The 16,632-nt window shown below is 39.0% G+C and overlaps 1 protein-coding gene across 1 annotated transcript in view; it reads right to left on the bottom strand.

Moving 5' to 3' along the window:
- The window catches only part of neb (nebulin), a 61,496-nt gene that overhangs the window by 26,896 nt on the left and 17,968 nt on the right, over positions 1-16,632 (bottom strand). Inside the window, exons 37-83 of the mRNA XM_089133653.1 lie at positions 16,403-16,510; positions 15,995-16,306; positions 15,692-15,898; positions 15,446-15,550; positions 15,259-15,366; positions 14,861-15,172; positions 14,554-14,757; positions 14,350-14,454; positions 14,032-14,139; positions 13,637-13,948; positions 13,200-13,403; positions 12,954-13,058; positions 12,749-12,856; positions 12,344-12,655; positions 12,007-12,210; positions 11,802-11,906; positions 11,516-11,623; positions 11,097-11,408; positions 10,768-10,971; positions 10,569-10,673; positions 10,371-10,478; positions 9,969-10,280; positions 9,661-9,864; positions 9,329-9,433; positions 9,055-9,162; positions 8,625-8,936; positions 8,326-8,529; positions 8,078-8,182; positions 7,857-7,964; positions 7,455-7,766; positions 7,160-7,363; positions 6,725-6,829; positions 6,500-6,607; positions 5,749-6,060; positions 5,544-5,648; positions 5,339-5,437; positions 2,492-2,593; positions 2,279-2,386; positions 1,882-2,193; positions 1,669-1,773; positions 1,473-1,577; positions 1,267-1,371; positions 1,069-1,176; positions 754-864; positions 437-634; positions 254-358; positions 57-161 (exon numbers count right to left, since the gene is read on the bottom strand). Of these exons, the coding sequence (XP_088989779.1) occupies positions 57-161; positions 254-358; positions 437-634; positions 754-864; positions 1,069-1,176; positions 1,267-1,371; positions 1,473-1,577; positions 1,669-1,773; positions 1,882-2,193; positions 2,279-2,386; positions 2,492-2,593; positions 5,339-5,437; positions 5,544-5,648; positions 5,749-6,060; positions 6,500-6,607; positions 6,725-6,829; positions 7,160-7,363; positions 7,455-7,766; positions 7,857-7,964; positions 8,078-8,182; positions 8,326-8,529; positions 8,625-8,936; positions 9,055-9,162; positions 9,329-9,433; positions 9,661-9,864; positions 9,969-10,280; positions 10,371-10,478; positions 10,569-10,673; positions 10,768-10,971; positions 11,097-11,408; positions 11,516-11,623; positions 11,802-11,906; positions 12,007-12,210; positions 12,344-12,655; positions 12,749-12,856; positions 12,954-13,058; positions 13,200-13,403; positions 13,637-13,948; positions 14,032-14,139; positions 14,350-14,454; positions 14,554-14,757; positions 14,861-15,172; positions 15,259-15,366; positions 15,446-15,550; positions 15,692-15,898; positions 15,995-16,306; positions 16,403-16,510 (7,923 nt within the window). The remainder of the gene's footprint in view (positions 1-56; positions 162-253; positions 359-436; positions 635-753; positions 865-1,068; positions 1,177-1,266; positions 1,372-1,472; positions 1,578-1,668; positions 1,774-1,881; positions 2,194-2,278; positions 2,387-2,491; positions 2,594-5,338; positions 5,438-5,543; positions 5,649-5,748; positions 6,061-6,499; positions 6,608-6,724; positions 6,830-7,159; positions 7,364-7,454; positions 7,767-7,856; positions 7,965-8,077; positions 8,183-8,325; positions 8,530-8,624; positions 8,937-9,054; positions 9,163-9,328; positions 9,434-9,660; positions 9,865-9,968; positions 10,281-10,370; positions 10,479-10,568; positions 10,674-10,767; positions 10,972-11,096; positions 11,409-11,515; positions 11,624-11,801; positions 11,907-12,006; positions 12,211-12,343; positions 12,656-12,748; positions 12,857-12,953; positions 13,059-13,199; positions 13,404-13,636; positions 13,949-14,031; positions 14,140-14,349; positions 14,455-14,553; positions 14,758-14,860; positions 15,173-15,258; positions 15,367-15,445; positions 15,551-15,691; positions 15,899-15,994; positions 16,307-16,402; positions 16,511-16,632) is intronic.

Genomic DNA, 16,632 nt, shown 5'->3' with positions numbered 1-16,632 from the left:
TATAGAGCTCTTGATATACTCAAGGATCTGACTTATCAGTTAATGTGGGTACAAACCTCACTGGCCCAAGTGTGGCCCAGGATGGCAGTCACATATACAGGGGTGTCTGTCACAATGGAGTAGTTGTTCCATTCCTTTTTGCCTTCTGCTTTGTATTTAATCTGTTTGGGGGGGAAAATAACCTTCAAACAGGTGGAAACACAATAATGTGTCTTTATTGTAAACTACAAGATTAGTTGAAAATGTTACTCACATCACTCTGTAGCTCATATGATTTCTTGGCACGTACGATCTCGGGAGTGTCCCAGGCGTAACAGCCAACACCCTTCATCCAGTTCAGATCTTCTTTGTAGAACACCTGCCAGGGAGAAATTAGTCAAATGTAACCATTGAACAGGTCTGACACATTCAAAATATCACTGTAATCATAGCCTACATCACTCAAGATCTCATTGGCCTTGCGTGCACGGATGGCATCGTTCTGATCAGGGTGGCATGTCCACTGGTGCAGGTGTGTACGATATAGTACATCACTTAGGATTTCCTGGCATTTCTTGGCAACCACATGGCTGATCATATCAGCAGGAATGTGGAGCTTCGTTTTGGTTTCATTGTAGCCTTTGTGGTAGTCTCTCTGATGGACAGATTGAAAAAAGTCTGGTTGATGAGGAATTAAACTATAAGATGGGTCAAGTGGATATCAAAGTACAGTGATCTTAGACCTCAGGCATGGAACTAATAAAAATAACTCACCAGATTTTTCATCTTCTCCATATCGCCAGAGCGAATCACCTCAGGATAGTCAACCAGAGTTGAAGCCAGGTAGTGACCTTTGGCTTTCTCATGGGCTTCATTGTACTTATACTGCAGCATTTCAATACAAGAAAGAATCAACAATCATCCCTTCTAAACCAGTATTTAACAGTGTTTTAAGCAAACAATAAATATAGGTATAATATTAAAAAGTAACTTTATTAAATAAAAAAAAATGTCAGTAACTGACCCATGTTATGTGGCAATAAGGAAAGGGTCTATTTTATTTCATATTAATTCATTTTTGATACTCACATTACTGATTATGTCTCTGGCCCTCTTGGCTATTTGTACTGGCATATATTCATGGTTCAGCTGGTAACCAGTAGCTTTGGTCTCATCCCAGTTGACTTTGTACAATTTCTAGAATAACAACAAAGCATCATAAATACAATTCATCACACACAAAACATATACAAACATGTCTAGAATGTCTGAAATGGACTTTGTTACCTCACTGATTATCTTTGCAACATCTCTAGAGTGAGCCAGCTGTGGTGTATCTTCAGATCCAATGTAGTGACCCTTCTCCAGGTTAAATGATTCTTTGTACTTTAGCTGAGTAACAACAAAAATATTGACCCAGTCGACAAGTTAACCTCTTTCACATCAGTATTCCCCAATGAAGATGAAAATGACAACATCTGAGACACACTTACATCGCTGAGGTTGAAGGCATTAACCTTTGCAAGGACAACCTCAGGGCGATCCACAATGTGAGTAAATTTGCTAAAGTTTTCTTTAGCATCCTTCTTATAAAGTCTCTGCGTGGGGAAAAGAAACGTGCATTGTTGTAAGATAATGGAGCTTTTATTATTACAGAGAAGTTAGACAAAAAAGTGTGGTCAAACTTACTTCATTCATAATCTTTTGGGCATTTCGGACTTTGACATGATCTACACAGTCAGCAGCCACCCATCCACAACCACGTAACCATTCCAGATCTGCTTTGTAGACATTCTGGTGGGAGATTATTATTACAGTACATTATACATGTAAATTGATTCCGTATTTCAATAAACGACAAAAATAATTTTGATTTAAAAACCATCTTCATCCAATACTTACGTCACTGGCTAAATCATACGCTTTACGGGCCTGAATAACATCGTTTTGATCGGGCAAGCATGTCCACTGGTGCAAGCGAGTTCTGTAGTTGTCATCATTGACTTGGATCTGGCACTTCTTTGCATGGTCAAAAGCTATCATGTCCACTGGAAGGTTGAACTTGGTCTTGGACTTGTTGAAGTCCTTCTTGTAGAGAGCATCACTAGCAATTCTAGCTGAGTTCAAGGCCAGCATGAGCAGAGGATCATCCTGGATGCTTAAGGCTCCAATGTGATGACCAACTTGCTTACGATAACTAGCCTTGTACTTGTGCTGCAAAAAAGAGGAAGATTTATTTGCATACATAAATAAAATTAAGGTGAAATGGGTTTAGGATTAGGATTATTTATTTACTTACATCACTCTGCACTTTACTGGTATTGATGCATTGTTTAATCGGGACTGCATCTCCGGGCATGAAGTATGATGTAGATTTGGTCTTGTCCCAGTTTTTGGTGTACAAATGCTACAAGTGATGTTTAAAATGTCATTTTTGTTACTATTAAACCTTTTTATTCAACAATTCTTACAGACAATATTTTTACTCAAAAAGAAAAAAAAAATGCTTTACCGGGTGATGCATTTTGGCCACTTCTCTTGCTGTAGCTAGAACTGGGGTGTCTGTCAAGGTGTATTTAGTCTTGTCCTGGTGCCAGGCCTCACGGTACTTAGCCTGAGAAGACAAAACACAGAGGACACTTAGAGAACAGTCATATGTTTGGAGAGAACATGATTTTGCAAACTATATGTACTGTAAAAGTTCTGTTGTTTGAGTACATGGAAAACTAATGCTTATTAGAGGTTCAAGCATGAAGTGTGCCCTAAAAATCCCTTACTCCATTCATTCACTATTAAAAATAATATTAAAAAAATTACAATTTGTTACATTTATATAGCACTTTTCTGGGTACTCAAAGTGCTTTACATAGAAGGGGGGAATCTCCTCAACCACCACCAATGTGCAGCATCCACCTGGATGATGCGACGGCAGCCATATTGCGCTAGAACGCTCACCACACACCAGCTTACTGGAGGAGAGGAGACAGTGATGAAGCCAATTTGTATGTATGGGGATGATTAGGAGGCCATGATGGACAGGGGATGGATTTGGCCAGGATGCCAGGGTTAAAACCCCTACTCTTTTTTTTTTTTTTTTTTTTTTTTTCCAAAGGACATCCTGGGATTTTTAATGACCACAGAGAGTCAGGACCTCGGTTTACTTTAACGTCTTATCCAAAGGACTAACGTGCTATTTGAAAGAATATTGTCCCCATCACTATACTGGGGCGTTTGGACCCACAGAGACCACAGGGATAGCACGCCCTGCTGGCCCCACTAACACCTCTTCCTGCAGCAACCTGTTTTTCCCAGGAGGTTTCCCATCCAAGTATTGACCAGGCTCAACCCTGCTTAGCTTCAGTGGGCAATCAGTCTGGGGCTACAGGATGATATGGCTGCAGGCCAATATCACCCTGTGTCAATATTAGGAAACATCTCAATGATATGGCTTTGAAACTGAAAGTTATTTTTGTTTTACATGTATGGAAACTACTTGCATAAACACAGTACATTGTTTGATGATGGCTATTTAATTTCTCATTTCGTTAAATGAAAATTTAACATTAAAGGAACACTCCGACTTTTTGGGACTTTAGCCTATTCACCTTATCCCCCAGAGTTAGATAAGTCCATACATACCTTTTTCATCTCCGTGCGTGCTATAAAGTCTGTTTGACGCATCCACCGCTAGCCTAGCTTAGCACAAAGAATGGATGTGAATGGTTGCAGCTTTCATACTAATCCAAATGAGTGGCAAAATAACGCAAACATTTTCCTATTTACATGTTGTGATTTGTATAGTCGCAGAGTGTACAAATAACAAAGTCAAATGAGACACAGACATCTTTTAACCGTATAAAACCTGGGAACTATTCTCTGAAGGCGAAGCACTGCTACTTTGGCGGAGTGAGAACCGCATCACCTGAGACACGCAGTGGTGAGGAGAGTTCGCTCAGAGTTTGGGTAACAGAGTCAGAAATTTATAAATAGTAAAAGCGTAGTTTACAGTCATGGGTTTTCGCTCTATTGTAAATAGCTGCGACAGTAAACAGGGGAGGTAATACCATGTTTCACAGAATTCCAACTAAAAACGCTGACTGGATGAAGAAATGGCTAACTTACTCTGGATATTGATCCAAACACACCTAAATAGATTATCAAGGGACATTATGTTTGCTCGGTACATTTCAATGAGGACGACTATTGTGAAAAAATGGAATTTGCCACACGGACCATAATGTGCTGAAGGATACGGCCATCCCATCTATAGCACAGACAGGACAAGTGGATCACCTGCGGCTGAGGTAAGTGTTCCGTTATGTTTTTAGATGACCTACTGTAACAGTGCCATTAGCCAGATCTGATGTAACGTTAGTGACACTATTATATGATTAGGGTATATGAATATGTTTTTATCTTGATGCGGCGCGGACGCGCTTGGAAAAAAACGAGCGCGTTGAACTTGCACCCTGCGCGCGGCGCGCCTAGTAGCCTACATTTGAAATAACCATGGAAATAACGAACTTGAGCGTGCAAAAGGGTACGATAGGCTGTGAGTTCATTGTGCAAAAACAATTTGTGCTATTACTTTCCCCTTATTCTATCCTATAGTAATGCAATTATACTGTAGGCTATATTATATGCTGTTGAATACATTTGGTTCAGCTAATAAATTGCATTTAAAATATATTGATTCCTGTAATAATAATTATTTATTCATGTTCTGTGATATTTATAAATCTGGATGTGTTTTTGGTTGGAATTCAATGAAACATGGTACTATATTACCTGGTCTCCCCTGTTTATTGTCACAGCTCATACAATAAAGCAAACACTCATGATAAACTATGCTTTTCTATCTAACATTAGTAATTGCTGACTCTTTACTCCAACACTGAGCGAACTCTCTGCTCCTCGTCACGGTGCGTCTCATGGTTATCACTCTGCCCAAGTAGCAGTGCTTCGCCTTCAGAAAATAGTATTTATTCGGTTAAAAGATGTCTGTGGCTCATATGGCCTTGATATTTGTACAGTCTGCGACTATACAAACCACAACATGTAAATAGGAAAACGTTTGCGTTATTTTGTCACTCATTTGGATTAGTATGAAAGCTGCAACCATTCACATCCAGTCTTTGTGCTAAGCTAGGCTAGCGGTGGATGCGTCAAACAGACTTATAGCACGCACGGAGATGAAAAAGGTATGTATGGACTTATCTAACTCTGGGGGATAAGGTGAATAGGCTAAAGTCCCAAAAAGTCGGAGTGTTCCTTTAACCGTAATTGACATTTTATCATTGTTTATCATTGTTGTTTTCCTTTGTATGAGGATGATTGCAAATTATGTCATATTGCTTACCTCATTGAGCACTTCAGCTGCGTTTTTGGAGCACACAAAGTCAATTCTTTCAATGGGTGTTGTATATTTCTGATCATCCAGCTTCACACGGTAGCCTCTCTGTGAATCAGAAAAAAAAAAAATAATAATAATAATCAATCACACCTCTGTGTTGCATAAACTCATTTATATAAATAGCTACAGTATATAGTGCCAAAGGACTTACGTCAGCCAGAATCTTTTGGGCATTCCTCACTTTGATAACTTCAACAGACTCATGGGGAATCCATCCACATCCCCTGAGCCACTCCAAGTCAGCCTTGTAAACAGCCTAAACAACAAAAACAATCAAATGAAAGAAAGTATCACACTATTTCCTAGATTTTTTTTCAATGGAACCAATTTAACTGTTTAATCAAAGCTCAACTCACATCACTACGCAGATCATAGACTTTTCTGGCCTGGACGACGTCATTTGAGTCGGGCAGGCAGGTCCAGTTGTGCAGGTAGGTTCTGTAGTTGAAATCATTGACCTGGATCTGACATTTCTTGGCCAGCTCAAGAGACAGCAGATCCGCTGGGAGGTTGAACTTGGTCTTGGATTTGTTAAAGTCCTTCTTGTAGAGAGCATCACTAGCAATCTTCGCTGAGTTCAAGGCAAGCATGATCAAAGGATCATCCTGGACACTGAGGGCTCCAATGTGATGACCAACTTGCTTACGGTAACCAGTCTTGTACTTGTACTGCATTTGAAAGATTTGAAGTATTCTTATTTACATTACTCTTAAATAACAAAGGAGAACATTTCAAAGCCAAAATTAAAGATTAGAAAGGGATCACTTGCGCTTCAGCCTAGCCCTAGTTTGTGCTCACGGAACAGGACACAGGAATGAAATCAAACAACCCAAGGTCTAAGTTAAGACCAAGGAGCAGAACCGGAGCACAGAACGTTTTAATTTATTTTATTAATAAAATGACTAACATTTCGACACTCATGTGTCTTCTGCAGAGTTAAAAGACTCTTGACTCTGAAGTCACTTTTGACTCTGAGGAAGACCATGGGTGTTGAAACGTTAGCCAAAATTAAAGATATCTAATCAAAACCTTTCACAATATAAGAGAGAGAAAATACTACAAAATTTAGAAAACAGACAGAACAAACATGACTTTGCGTTTTCTTACGTCACTGGCTATGTCTCTGGAGGCTTTAGCCTTGAGCACAGAAATGGCATCCTCTTTGATCAGGTACCCCTTTGCCTTTCCAGCATCCCAGGCTTTAGTATACATTTTCTGCAATAGGACAAAAATGTGGAAAGTGTTACCCAATAGTTTAATTGCATAATAAGTTCATAAAATAAAGTTACTTTTAGCAATACTTTTAGGGATTCTGCATGTGAGTTTGCTTACATTGCTGACAGCAATGGCATTGGCTCTGGACAACTCGATGGCGGGTGTATTAGGCATGATGTGGACAGATGTCTTATCTTTTTCCCATGCTTCTCTGTATTTTCTCTGTGAACAAAATAGTAATTCGAGAAAAAAAAAAGGTAAAAAAAGGTGCTTTATTTGGCACACATTGACGCAAAAATAAAAAACGACAATTCAATTCACAAGTCTATTACACTAATTTAGAAAGAATTTACATTTATAACTAACTGTACACATAATAGTAATTACTATCATAACTACTGCAACTATATTCTTCCAATATTTAAATGTTTTGATTAATAATAATTTTACCAAGTGTTTGTGCTATTCATTTTTATGCTTCATTTTCGATTTCTAAGCAGTCTTCAACTGTAAAATCTGAGTGAAGTACTAAAGGAAAGGCAATAATCTTACATCACTGAGGATTTCAGCATTTTGCTTGGCTAGGACGATGACCGGCAAGTCCACCGCACTGGTGAACTTGACAGTACTGGGAGGCTGGCGATACAGTTTCTCGTTAAGGATCGTCTGAGCATTCTTGGCTTTGACGACATCAACGGATCCTTGCGTTATCCAGCCACACCCACGGATCCACTCAAGGTCAGCTTTGTATACAGCCTAGTTTGGAAGTTTACAACAAAGATGTTAATTTAGTAATATAACAAACCAATGTAAAAAGCACAGTGTGTGAAACTAATCATATACATACATCACTGTGCAGATCGTAGACCTTCCTGGCCTGGACGACATCATTGGAGTCGGGCAGGCAGGTCCAGTTGTGCAGGTAGGTTCTGTAGTTGGCATCATTGACCTGGATCTGACATTTCTTGGCCAGCTCAAGAGACAGCAGATCCGCTGGGAGGTTGAACTTGGTCTTGGATTTGTTAAAGTCCTTCTTGTACAGAAGATCACTAGAAATCTTGCCTGAGTTCAAGGCCAGCATGATTAAGGGATCATCATGGATGCTGAGGGCACCAATGTGGTGTCCTTGCTGCTTCCTGTATCCGGTTTTGTACTTGTACTGCAAGGTTTTAATGCATAAAAGAAACTGAGCACTATCATTTAACAGAGTGTGTTTAATGTGTTAGATAAGATCCACAATGATACTTGCATCACTAATGATGTCTCTGGAAGCCTTGGCAGATTTCACTGCGACGGCATCCTTAGGCAGGAAGTAGCCCTTCTTAAGGCTGTTCTCATAGTCTTGACGGTAATATTTCTGCAAGGACATAGGGAATCAACACTTACTGATTTAACGGGATTTGAAACATTAACTATTGTGCATTTATTTATGATTTATAAGTCTCTACGAAACAGTGTTTCAGTACTTACGATGCTTGTGTTGAGTTTGTTCTGTTTTCCAAGCACAATCTCAGGAGTGTCTGGCATGACATGGATATGGATCTTATCCTTATTCCAGGCATCAACATATGCACTCTGCAATGCAATAATAATGAACACATACATTTAGACACATGCACCCTATGCACTACACAACCCCAACCCGCAACTGTGAATTCATTTTTTTAAACTTTACACTTAGAATATGAAATATATATATATACATATGAAAAAAATACCTTGTCCATGATCTTGGCATTGGCTTGCGCAAGAGCAAAAGGTATGGAATCTGTCTTGCTAGTATACTTTAAAGTGCTTGGATGCTGTCGGTACTTCCTTTCACTCAGAATCTCACCAGCCTTTTTAACCTTCTCTACATCAACTGAGCCAATGGGTACCCATCCTGTACCTCTGATCCACTCCATATCAGCCTTATACACAGCCTGATTGCAGAAAATACATTATAAATAGCAAGAAAGCAGACAATTATGGTAGTGTAGATCTATTGTTTACAATTACAAATTTTACAGAAACTCACATCGCTCTGAAGATCATAGACTTTTCTGGCCTGGACGACGTCATTGGAGTCGGGCAGGCAGGTCCAGTTGTGCAGGTAGGTTCTGTAGTTGAAATCATTGACCTGGATCTGACATTTCTTGGCCAACTCAAGAGACAGCAGATCCACTGGGAGGTGGAACTTGGTCTTGGATTTGTTAAAGTCCTTCTTGTAGAGAGCATCACTAGCAATCTTAGCTGAATTTAAGGCAAGCATGATCAATGGATCATCCTGGACACTGAGGGCTCCAATGTGATGACCAACTTGCTTACGGTAACCAGCCTTGTACTTGTACTACAAGAGAAATGATTGCAGCATTAAAAATGTCTCCTATTTATATTTACATGACAGGGTAATAATGTATCAATCAGATTGTAATATCAGTGTGACCTTCTAGACAGTTTATACTCACATCACTAATAATTTCTCTGGATTTTTTAGCAGTTTTGATGGCGACAGCATCGGATTTGATGTCATAGCCTTTCCTGAAAATGTCCTCAACCGCTTGTCTGTATAGTTTCTGTAAGCAGAATTTTATTTAGCATTTTATGTTTTTTCAAGTGAAATGTTAAATTGGAATATTTTGGAAATCAAACAGAATGCATGCATTTGAGAGGCTTAGTTTAACAACTAAAACAAAAAAATATAATGAAGAAAAAACAATCATTAAAAAAAGTGATACCTACCCTACTATTGGTAATTGCATTAGCCTTTGAGAGCACAACCTCTGGGATATCAGGAGGGATATGGATCTTTATCTTGTCAGCCTCCCATGCTGCATGGTACTGACGCTAGAATGAAAAAAAACATGTTGTCCGCAACAATTTCAATACCATGTCAGCTGTTATTAAGGACAATAAGAACATCTTGCAACCGATCAATAATAAAATAAGAGTCATATATGCAAATTGATGTATAGTAAACCTTACATAGTAATTGATACTGACTAAATTGTTCTCCAGAGAATTTTTGACATATTTCAGTCAGATTCCAATCATATGACATTTATTCTACTAACCTGATCCATAGTTTGAGCATTTGCCTTTGCAAGCACCAAAGGCATGGACTGCATGTCTTGTTTAAATTTGAATGTTTGTGGTTTCTGTCTATAAAGTCGCTCGCTGAGGATCTCAGCTGCTTTCTTTGCTTTCAGGACATCAAGCGAGCCAATGGGGACCCATCCTACACCAGTCATAAACTCCATGTCTGCTTTGTACACAGCCTGAGGTGAAGAGGAAATGTTACTTTGCAAAACAAAACAGTTCATATTTGATTAAAAAGTAACTGTAGAAATAATTGAATGCCATTTTAGCTTGACAAACGTACATCGCTACGGAGATCATAGACCTTCCTGGCCTGGACAACGTCATTGGAGTCGGGCAGGCAGGTCCAGTTGTGCAGGTAGGTTCTGTAATTGGCATCATTGACCTGGATCTGACATTTCTTGGCCAACTCAAGAGACAGCAGATCCGCTGGGAGGTGGAACTTGGTCTTGGATTTGTTAAAGTCCTTCTTGTAGAGAGCATCACTAGCAATCTTCGCTGAGTTCAAAGCCAGCATGAGCAAAGGATCATCCTTGATGCTGAGGGCTCCAATGTGATGACCAACTTGCTTACGGTAACCAGCCTTGTACTTGTACTTAAAATAATAAATAAAAAGTTTTTAGAAAGTAATTGTGAATAATAATGTGTACTTTGACACAAACTATTTTTTTAAAAAGTCACTCACGTCACTGATGATATTCCTGGATGCCTTAGCTGCTTTGATAGCAATAGCATCACTGCGCAAATCATAGCCCTTCTTCTTAGATTCTTCATTGGCAAGTTTATACCTTTTCTAAAATTGCAACAAATTTTTTTTTACAGATTTAGAGTTATCAGAAAAAAAAATGAAAATGTGAATATTTCAGACATACACTGCACATACCTCACTGTAATTTATGTTGTTTTGCTTTGCCAATAGAACATCCATAGAGTCAGGCATAATGTGGATTTTTGTTTTATCCTTTTCCCAGGCTTCAGTGTACAGTTTCTATAAGAGTTGAATAAAATTTTATGTCAGACATTTAAAACTTGAAGGTATTTGTAAGAGTTCTTGTGTTCAGAAACCTATTGACAAGATTTACCTTGTTTGCATTAGTAGCATTGTTTTTAGCTAAAACTAGTGGCATGTCTTCAGTAGTAAGGGTGAACTTAAAGTTGCTTGGGTGCTGACGGTACTTCCTTTCATTCAGGATTTCCCCAGCCTTTTTCACTTTCTCAACGTCAACTGAACCAATGGGAACCCATCCTAATCCTTGAAGCCATTTCAGATCAGCCTTGTACACTGCCTAGTTGCACAGACAAAAAATAAATAATAAATAAATATATGAATATAATATATATATATTATGAATAATTTGACATTATTGTAGCAGGAAATAACAAAAGTCAAGAGGACTTTAAATAGACGTACATCACTCTGAAGATCATAGACTTGTCTGGCCTGGACGACGTCATTGGAGTCTGGCAGGCAGGTCCAGTTGTGCAGGTAGGTTCTGTAGTTGGCATCATTGACTTGGATCTGGTTCTTCTTGGCCAACTCAAAAGCTATCATGTCCACTGGGAGGTTGAACTTGGTCTTGGACTTGTTGAAGTCCTTCTTGTAGAGAGCATCACTAGCAATTCTAGCTGAGTTCAAGGCCAGCACAAGCAAAGGATCATCCTGGACACTGAGGGCTCCAATGTGATGACCAACTTGCTTACGATAACCAGTCTTGTACTTGTACTACAGTTGAATGAATAAGGGCAATAGGAGTGAATAAAAGACTAGGAGAACATTTTGGACCATGAACTACGAATGACTATGAATAAAGAAAGGACACAAGCACTCACATCACTGATGATATCACGAGAGGCTTTAGCTGCTTTAATAGAAATGGCATCACCACGGATGTCATAGCCTTTCTTTTTGGCCTCCTCATTTGCAAGCGTATATTGTTTCTGGAAATAAAAACAGTAGTTAAAGAAATTATGTTATATCAATAGAAATATTATATTATATTTAGATATAATAGAATTCAAATGGCCACAATTATTAAGAAAGTAACAAAATTAAATTTGGGAAAAAAACTATATAACTTCTCATCAACAGTTCAATGACTTGAACCGAATGACTCACCACACTGTAGTTAATTTTATTCTGTTTAGCAAGCAATATCTCCATTGTGTCTGGCATGACATGGATCTTGGTCTTATCCTTTTCCCAAGCTTCCACATAGCTTTTCTATATTATAGAGAAAAATAAAAATCATAAATGCAAAGTATCTATACACATAACAACGGAAATGAGAAGAAATGTAATGATTCTGAACAAATCAGGCTACCTTGTTCATGATGGCTGCATTGTTTTTAGCCAAGACTAGTGGCATATCTTCAGTTGTGCAAGTGAACTTGAAGTTGCTTGGGTGCTGACGGTACTTCTTTTCATTTAGGATTTCCCCAGCCTTTTTCACCTTCTCAACATCAATCGAACCAATGGGAACCCATCCGAGTCCTTGGAGCCATTTAAGATCAGCTTTGTACACCGCCTGAGAACAAACATAGCAAAAGCATTGCCATTATGTACAGAAATTATATGCCTGTATAAAATGGATGTTTTTGAAAAAATCTAGATCTCACTTTTTAAAATCCTAAATATAGCATATCTAAGTAGCACCTTACATCACTCTGAAGATCATAGACTTGTCTGGCCTGGACGACGTCATTGGCGTCGGGCAGGCAGGTCCAGTTGTGCAGGTGGGTTCTGTAGTTGAAATCATTGACCTGGATCTGACATTTCTTGGCCAACTCAAGAGACAGCAGGTCCACAGGGAGGTGGAACTTGGTCTTGGATTTGTTGAAGTCCTTCTTGTAGAGAGCATCACTAGCAATTCTAGCTGAGTTCAAGGCCAGCATGAGCAGAGGATCATCCTGGATGCTTAAGGCTCCAATGTGATGGCCAACTTGCTTACGGTAACCAGTCTTGTACTTGTACTGTTGAAAAGAAAGAGTGGTTTAAGACATGATTTAATTTTCTGATTTGAAATGTTTTGTTGACTTTTTAATGCTGTCAATCAAAATCCTTACATCGCTGATAATATCCCTGGAAGCCTTGGCTGCTTTAATGGCGATGGCATCACTTCGCAGGTCATAGCCCTTCTTTTTAGCTTCCTCGTTTGCAAGCTTGTATGAATTCTTAGAAAACATTCAAATAAACAATTATTTTAGAAGAAATTATTAATCAAGGACATTCATTATACACCATTAGGGGCTAATGTTGTGTCATACTTACCAAACTGTAGTTGGTCTTGTTTTGTTTTGCTAGTACAATGTCCATAGCATCTGGCATAAGATGAATCTTTGTTTTGTCTTTGTTCCAGGCGTCAACATATTGTTGCTATCAAATAGGAGCATGAAATGGAAAAAATAAGACAAATACTTCACATCCACACATCAACTGTCTATACACTTTTACACTTAAAAAATTAAATAAATGAGAAAACTGCACATGCATATGCAATATCTGATCAGCAGTTACCTTGTTCATGACATCATTGTTGGCTTTAGCCAAGACAATCGGCATGTCTTGAGTTGTCATGGTGAATTTGAATTTGCTTGGGTGCTGACGATACTTATTTTCACTCAGGATTTCTCCAGCCTTTTTCACTTTCTCAACATCAAGAGAACCAATGGGAACCCATCCGAGACCTTGAAGCCATTTTAGATCAGCCTTGTAAACAGCCTTAGAGCATATGTTGAAAGAATACCTGTTAGTGACTATACAGCTTATTTGTCAGTCTCTTGGTAGCTTTATCTCTTTATGTCTCATCTCTAGGGACTCAAGCAATCCTTTTTTCTATTTTAATAACACTCATGCATACTGGCTACAAGCTAAAAAACAAACAAAATGGAAAGTCAATCCCATGAAGATCCAGAAATGCATAAATGGATCAACAGAAGATGGATATCACATACATCACTCTGGATGTCATAGACTTGTCTGGCCTGGACGACGTCATTGGAGTCGGGCAGGCAGGTCCAGTTGTGCAGGTAGGTTCTGTAGTTGAAATCATTGACCTGGATCTGACATTTCTTGGCCAGCTCAAGAGACAGCAGATCCGCTGGGAGGTTGAACTTGGTCTTGGATTTGTTAAAGTCCTTCTTGTAGAGAGCATCACTAGCAATCTTCGCTGAGTTCAAAGCCAGCATGAGCAGAGGATCATCCTGGATGCTGCGGGCTCCAATGTGATGACCAACTTGCTTACGGTAACCAGTCTTGTACTTGTACTGCAAGGAAAGAAAATACTCTCAGTGTAGCAAATTATATCCTCAATGTGTCATATATTACCTTATCAGTTTCTTGTACTTACGTCACTAGCAATGTCTCTGGAGGCTCTGGCAGCGATGATAGATATGGCATCACTGCGCATATCATAACCCTTCTTCTTGGACAGTTCATGGGCGAGTTTATATTGTTTCTGAAGACCAAATCACACAAAATATTTCAACAAACTTGTGGGAAAAGCAGAATATAATGTATCCTTTGTTGTCTTCAAATAAAAGCAATGATCATTGCTCTTAATCTGTCTATGTCTCATAATCAAAATTTATAATATTTGTTTCTGTTTTACAACTGGAAATACTTTGGTATACAACTAAGCATTCAATTTTAAATATGAAAAACTGACCTCACTATAGATGACTTTGTTTTGCTTGGCAAGAACCACGTCCATTGCATCTGGCATGATGTGAACCTTTGTTTTTTCACTGTTCCAAGCTTCAACATATTTTGACTGCCGGAATGGAGAGAGAATTATACACCAAAATGATCAAAAACAATATTTTAGAATTGTCCCAAATGTGTTTAGATATCAAATGTACAGCTACAGTACCTTGTTCATGATGTCATTATTGGCTTTAGCCAAGACCAGTGGCATATCTTCAGTTGTGCAAGTGAACTTGAAGTTGCTTGGGTGCTGACGGTACTTCTGTTCATTTAGGATTTCTCCAGCTTTTTTCACCTTCTCAACATCAATCGAACCAATGGGGACCCATCCGAGACCTTTTAGCCACTTCAGATCAGCTTTGTACACCGCCTAAGATCAGATATGTGTGAAAAGAGTGCCTACACAAGCCTCATACGGATGACCCTTTAACCTTATTTATACATGTATAAAAGTGCAGTAAATTCTGACATACATCACTCTGGATGTCATAGACTTGTCTGGCCTGGACGACGTCATTGGAGTCTGGCAGGCAGGTCCAGTTGTGCAGGTAGGTTCTGTAGTTGGCATCATTGACTTGGATCTGGTTCTTCTTGGCCAACTCAAAAGCTATCATGTCCACTGGGAGGTTGAACTTGGTCTTGGACTTGTTGAAGTCCTTCTTGTAGAGAGCATCACTAGCAATTCTAGCTGAGTTCAAGGCCAGCATGAGCAGAGGATCATCCTGGACACTGAGGGCTCCAATGTGATGACCAACTTGCTTACGATAACCAGTCTTGTACTTGTACTGTGAAAAGTCCATTAAAACATCTATTACTTTCCGATAAGTACACAGTAATCCTATGATGGGTCCAATAAGGAGGAAAAACTTACATCACTAGCAATGGCAGATGATGCTTTAGCAGCTTGAATTGCAATAGCGTCAGCGCGTAGATCGTAACCTTTTTTCTTTGCCTGTTCATTGGCAAGTCTGTAAAGTTTCTAAAGGAGAATAAGAAAAGATTATTTACTATTATACTTGCAATCAATCAACAATTTTGAATCTGATGGATTCACTAACCTCACTGTAATTAGCTTTATTTTGACGAGCAAGAGTCACTTCCATCGAATCTGGCATAATGTGAATTTTGGTTTTGTCCTGTTCCCAGGCTGAAATATACTTTTGCTGTAGAAAGAATAAATGGGTCAGTCAATTCATACTGGCTATTATTAATTATGTCACTAAAAGAAAGTCAGTCGACGAAACATAATATTCAAGATAATCAAAAGCAATGCGATTTCAAATTCAAATGATTTCAATTTTCACCTTGTTGTTGATGTCATTGTTGGCTGCAGCAAGGACTAGATCCATAGAAGACATATCTTTAGTGAACTTGTGGTTACTGGCAGGTGTGCGGTACTGTTTCTCGCTGCCTATCCGGCCAGCAAGTTTTGCTTTCTCCACATCCAGAGATCCAATGGGAATCCATCCAACTCCTCTGATGTAATTGTTGTACTCAGATTTGTAGATGTTCTGCAGAATGAGAAGGAATGCTGTCATATCTACCATGTAAAAACAAATAAAAAAAAAGACATTAAAACATAAGAAAATGCAAAGATCCCGACTCACATCACTTGCGATCGTCTGCATGTTGCGGGCTAGTACAAGGTTCATGGCATCAGGCAGAACTTTATTATGTGCAACAATATGCCTGTATCCAGCAAAGGTCTGAGCAGCCGTAGCCTGCTTAGCATGAACAACGCTCAACATGTCCACGGGGGAGTGGTACTTCAGCTTGGCCTTGTGGTAATCCTTCTTGTATAGTTTATCACTCTGTAGCTTAGCCACCTCCATGTAGTGCACCAGCAAGGGATCGTCCTTGATGCTACGGAAGCCAATATGATGGCCTCTTGCTTTATTGTACTCCTTTTTGTACTTGTACTGTAATGCAAAGTATATGTAGAAGTCAGAACTGGTAATGCTTGGATAATAATGCTAGAGACAGAAACATTTGATTTTCTATTTGAAAAAACTCACATCACTGGCAATGTTTGTGGAGGTCCTGGCCGCAATCACTGATACAGCATCTGCCTTGAGGTCATAACCTTTCTTTTTCAGGGCTTCCAGTCCTGCTTTGTAGGCTTTCTGTAGTCAAAATGTAATTTCAGTACAGGTTATACACGTTCTCAGGCATAACTTACCTCATTTCTTTTACAAAATGACAACAACGTCATCATGATAGAAGACACCAATGCTCAAAGGTGTCA

This window comes from Pimephales promelas, chromosome 7 (genome assembly GCF_988280905.1).
Source record: "Pimephales promelas chromosome 7, fPimPro1.hap1.1, whole genome shotgun sequence".
Classification (NCBI taxonomy): Eukaryota; Metazoa; Chordata; class Actinopteri; order Cypriniformes; family Leuciscidae; genus Pimephales; species Pimephales promelas.
This window is presented reverse-complemented; position numbering and strand designations above follow the sequence as displayed.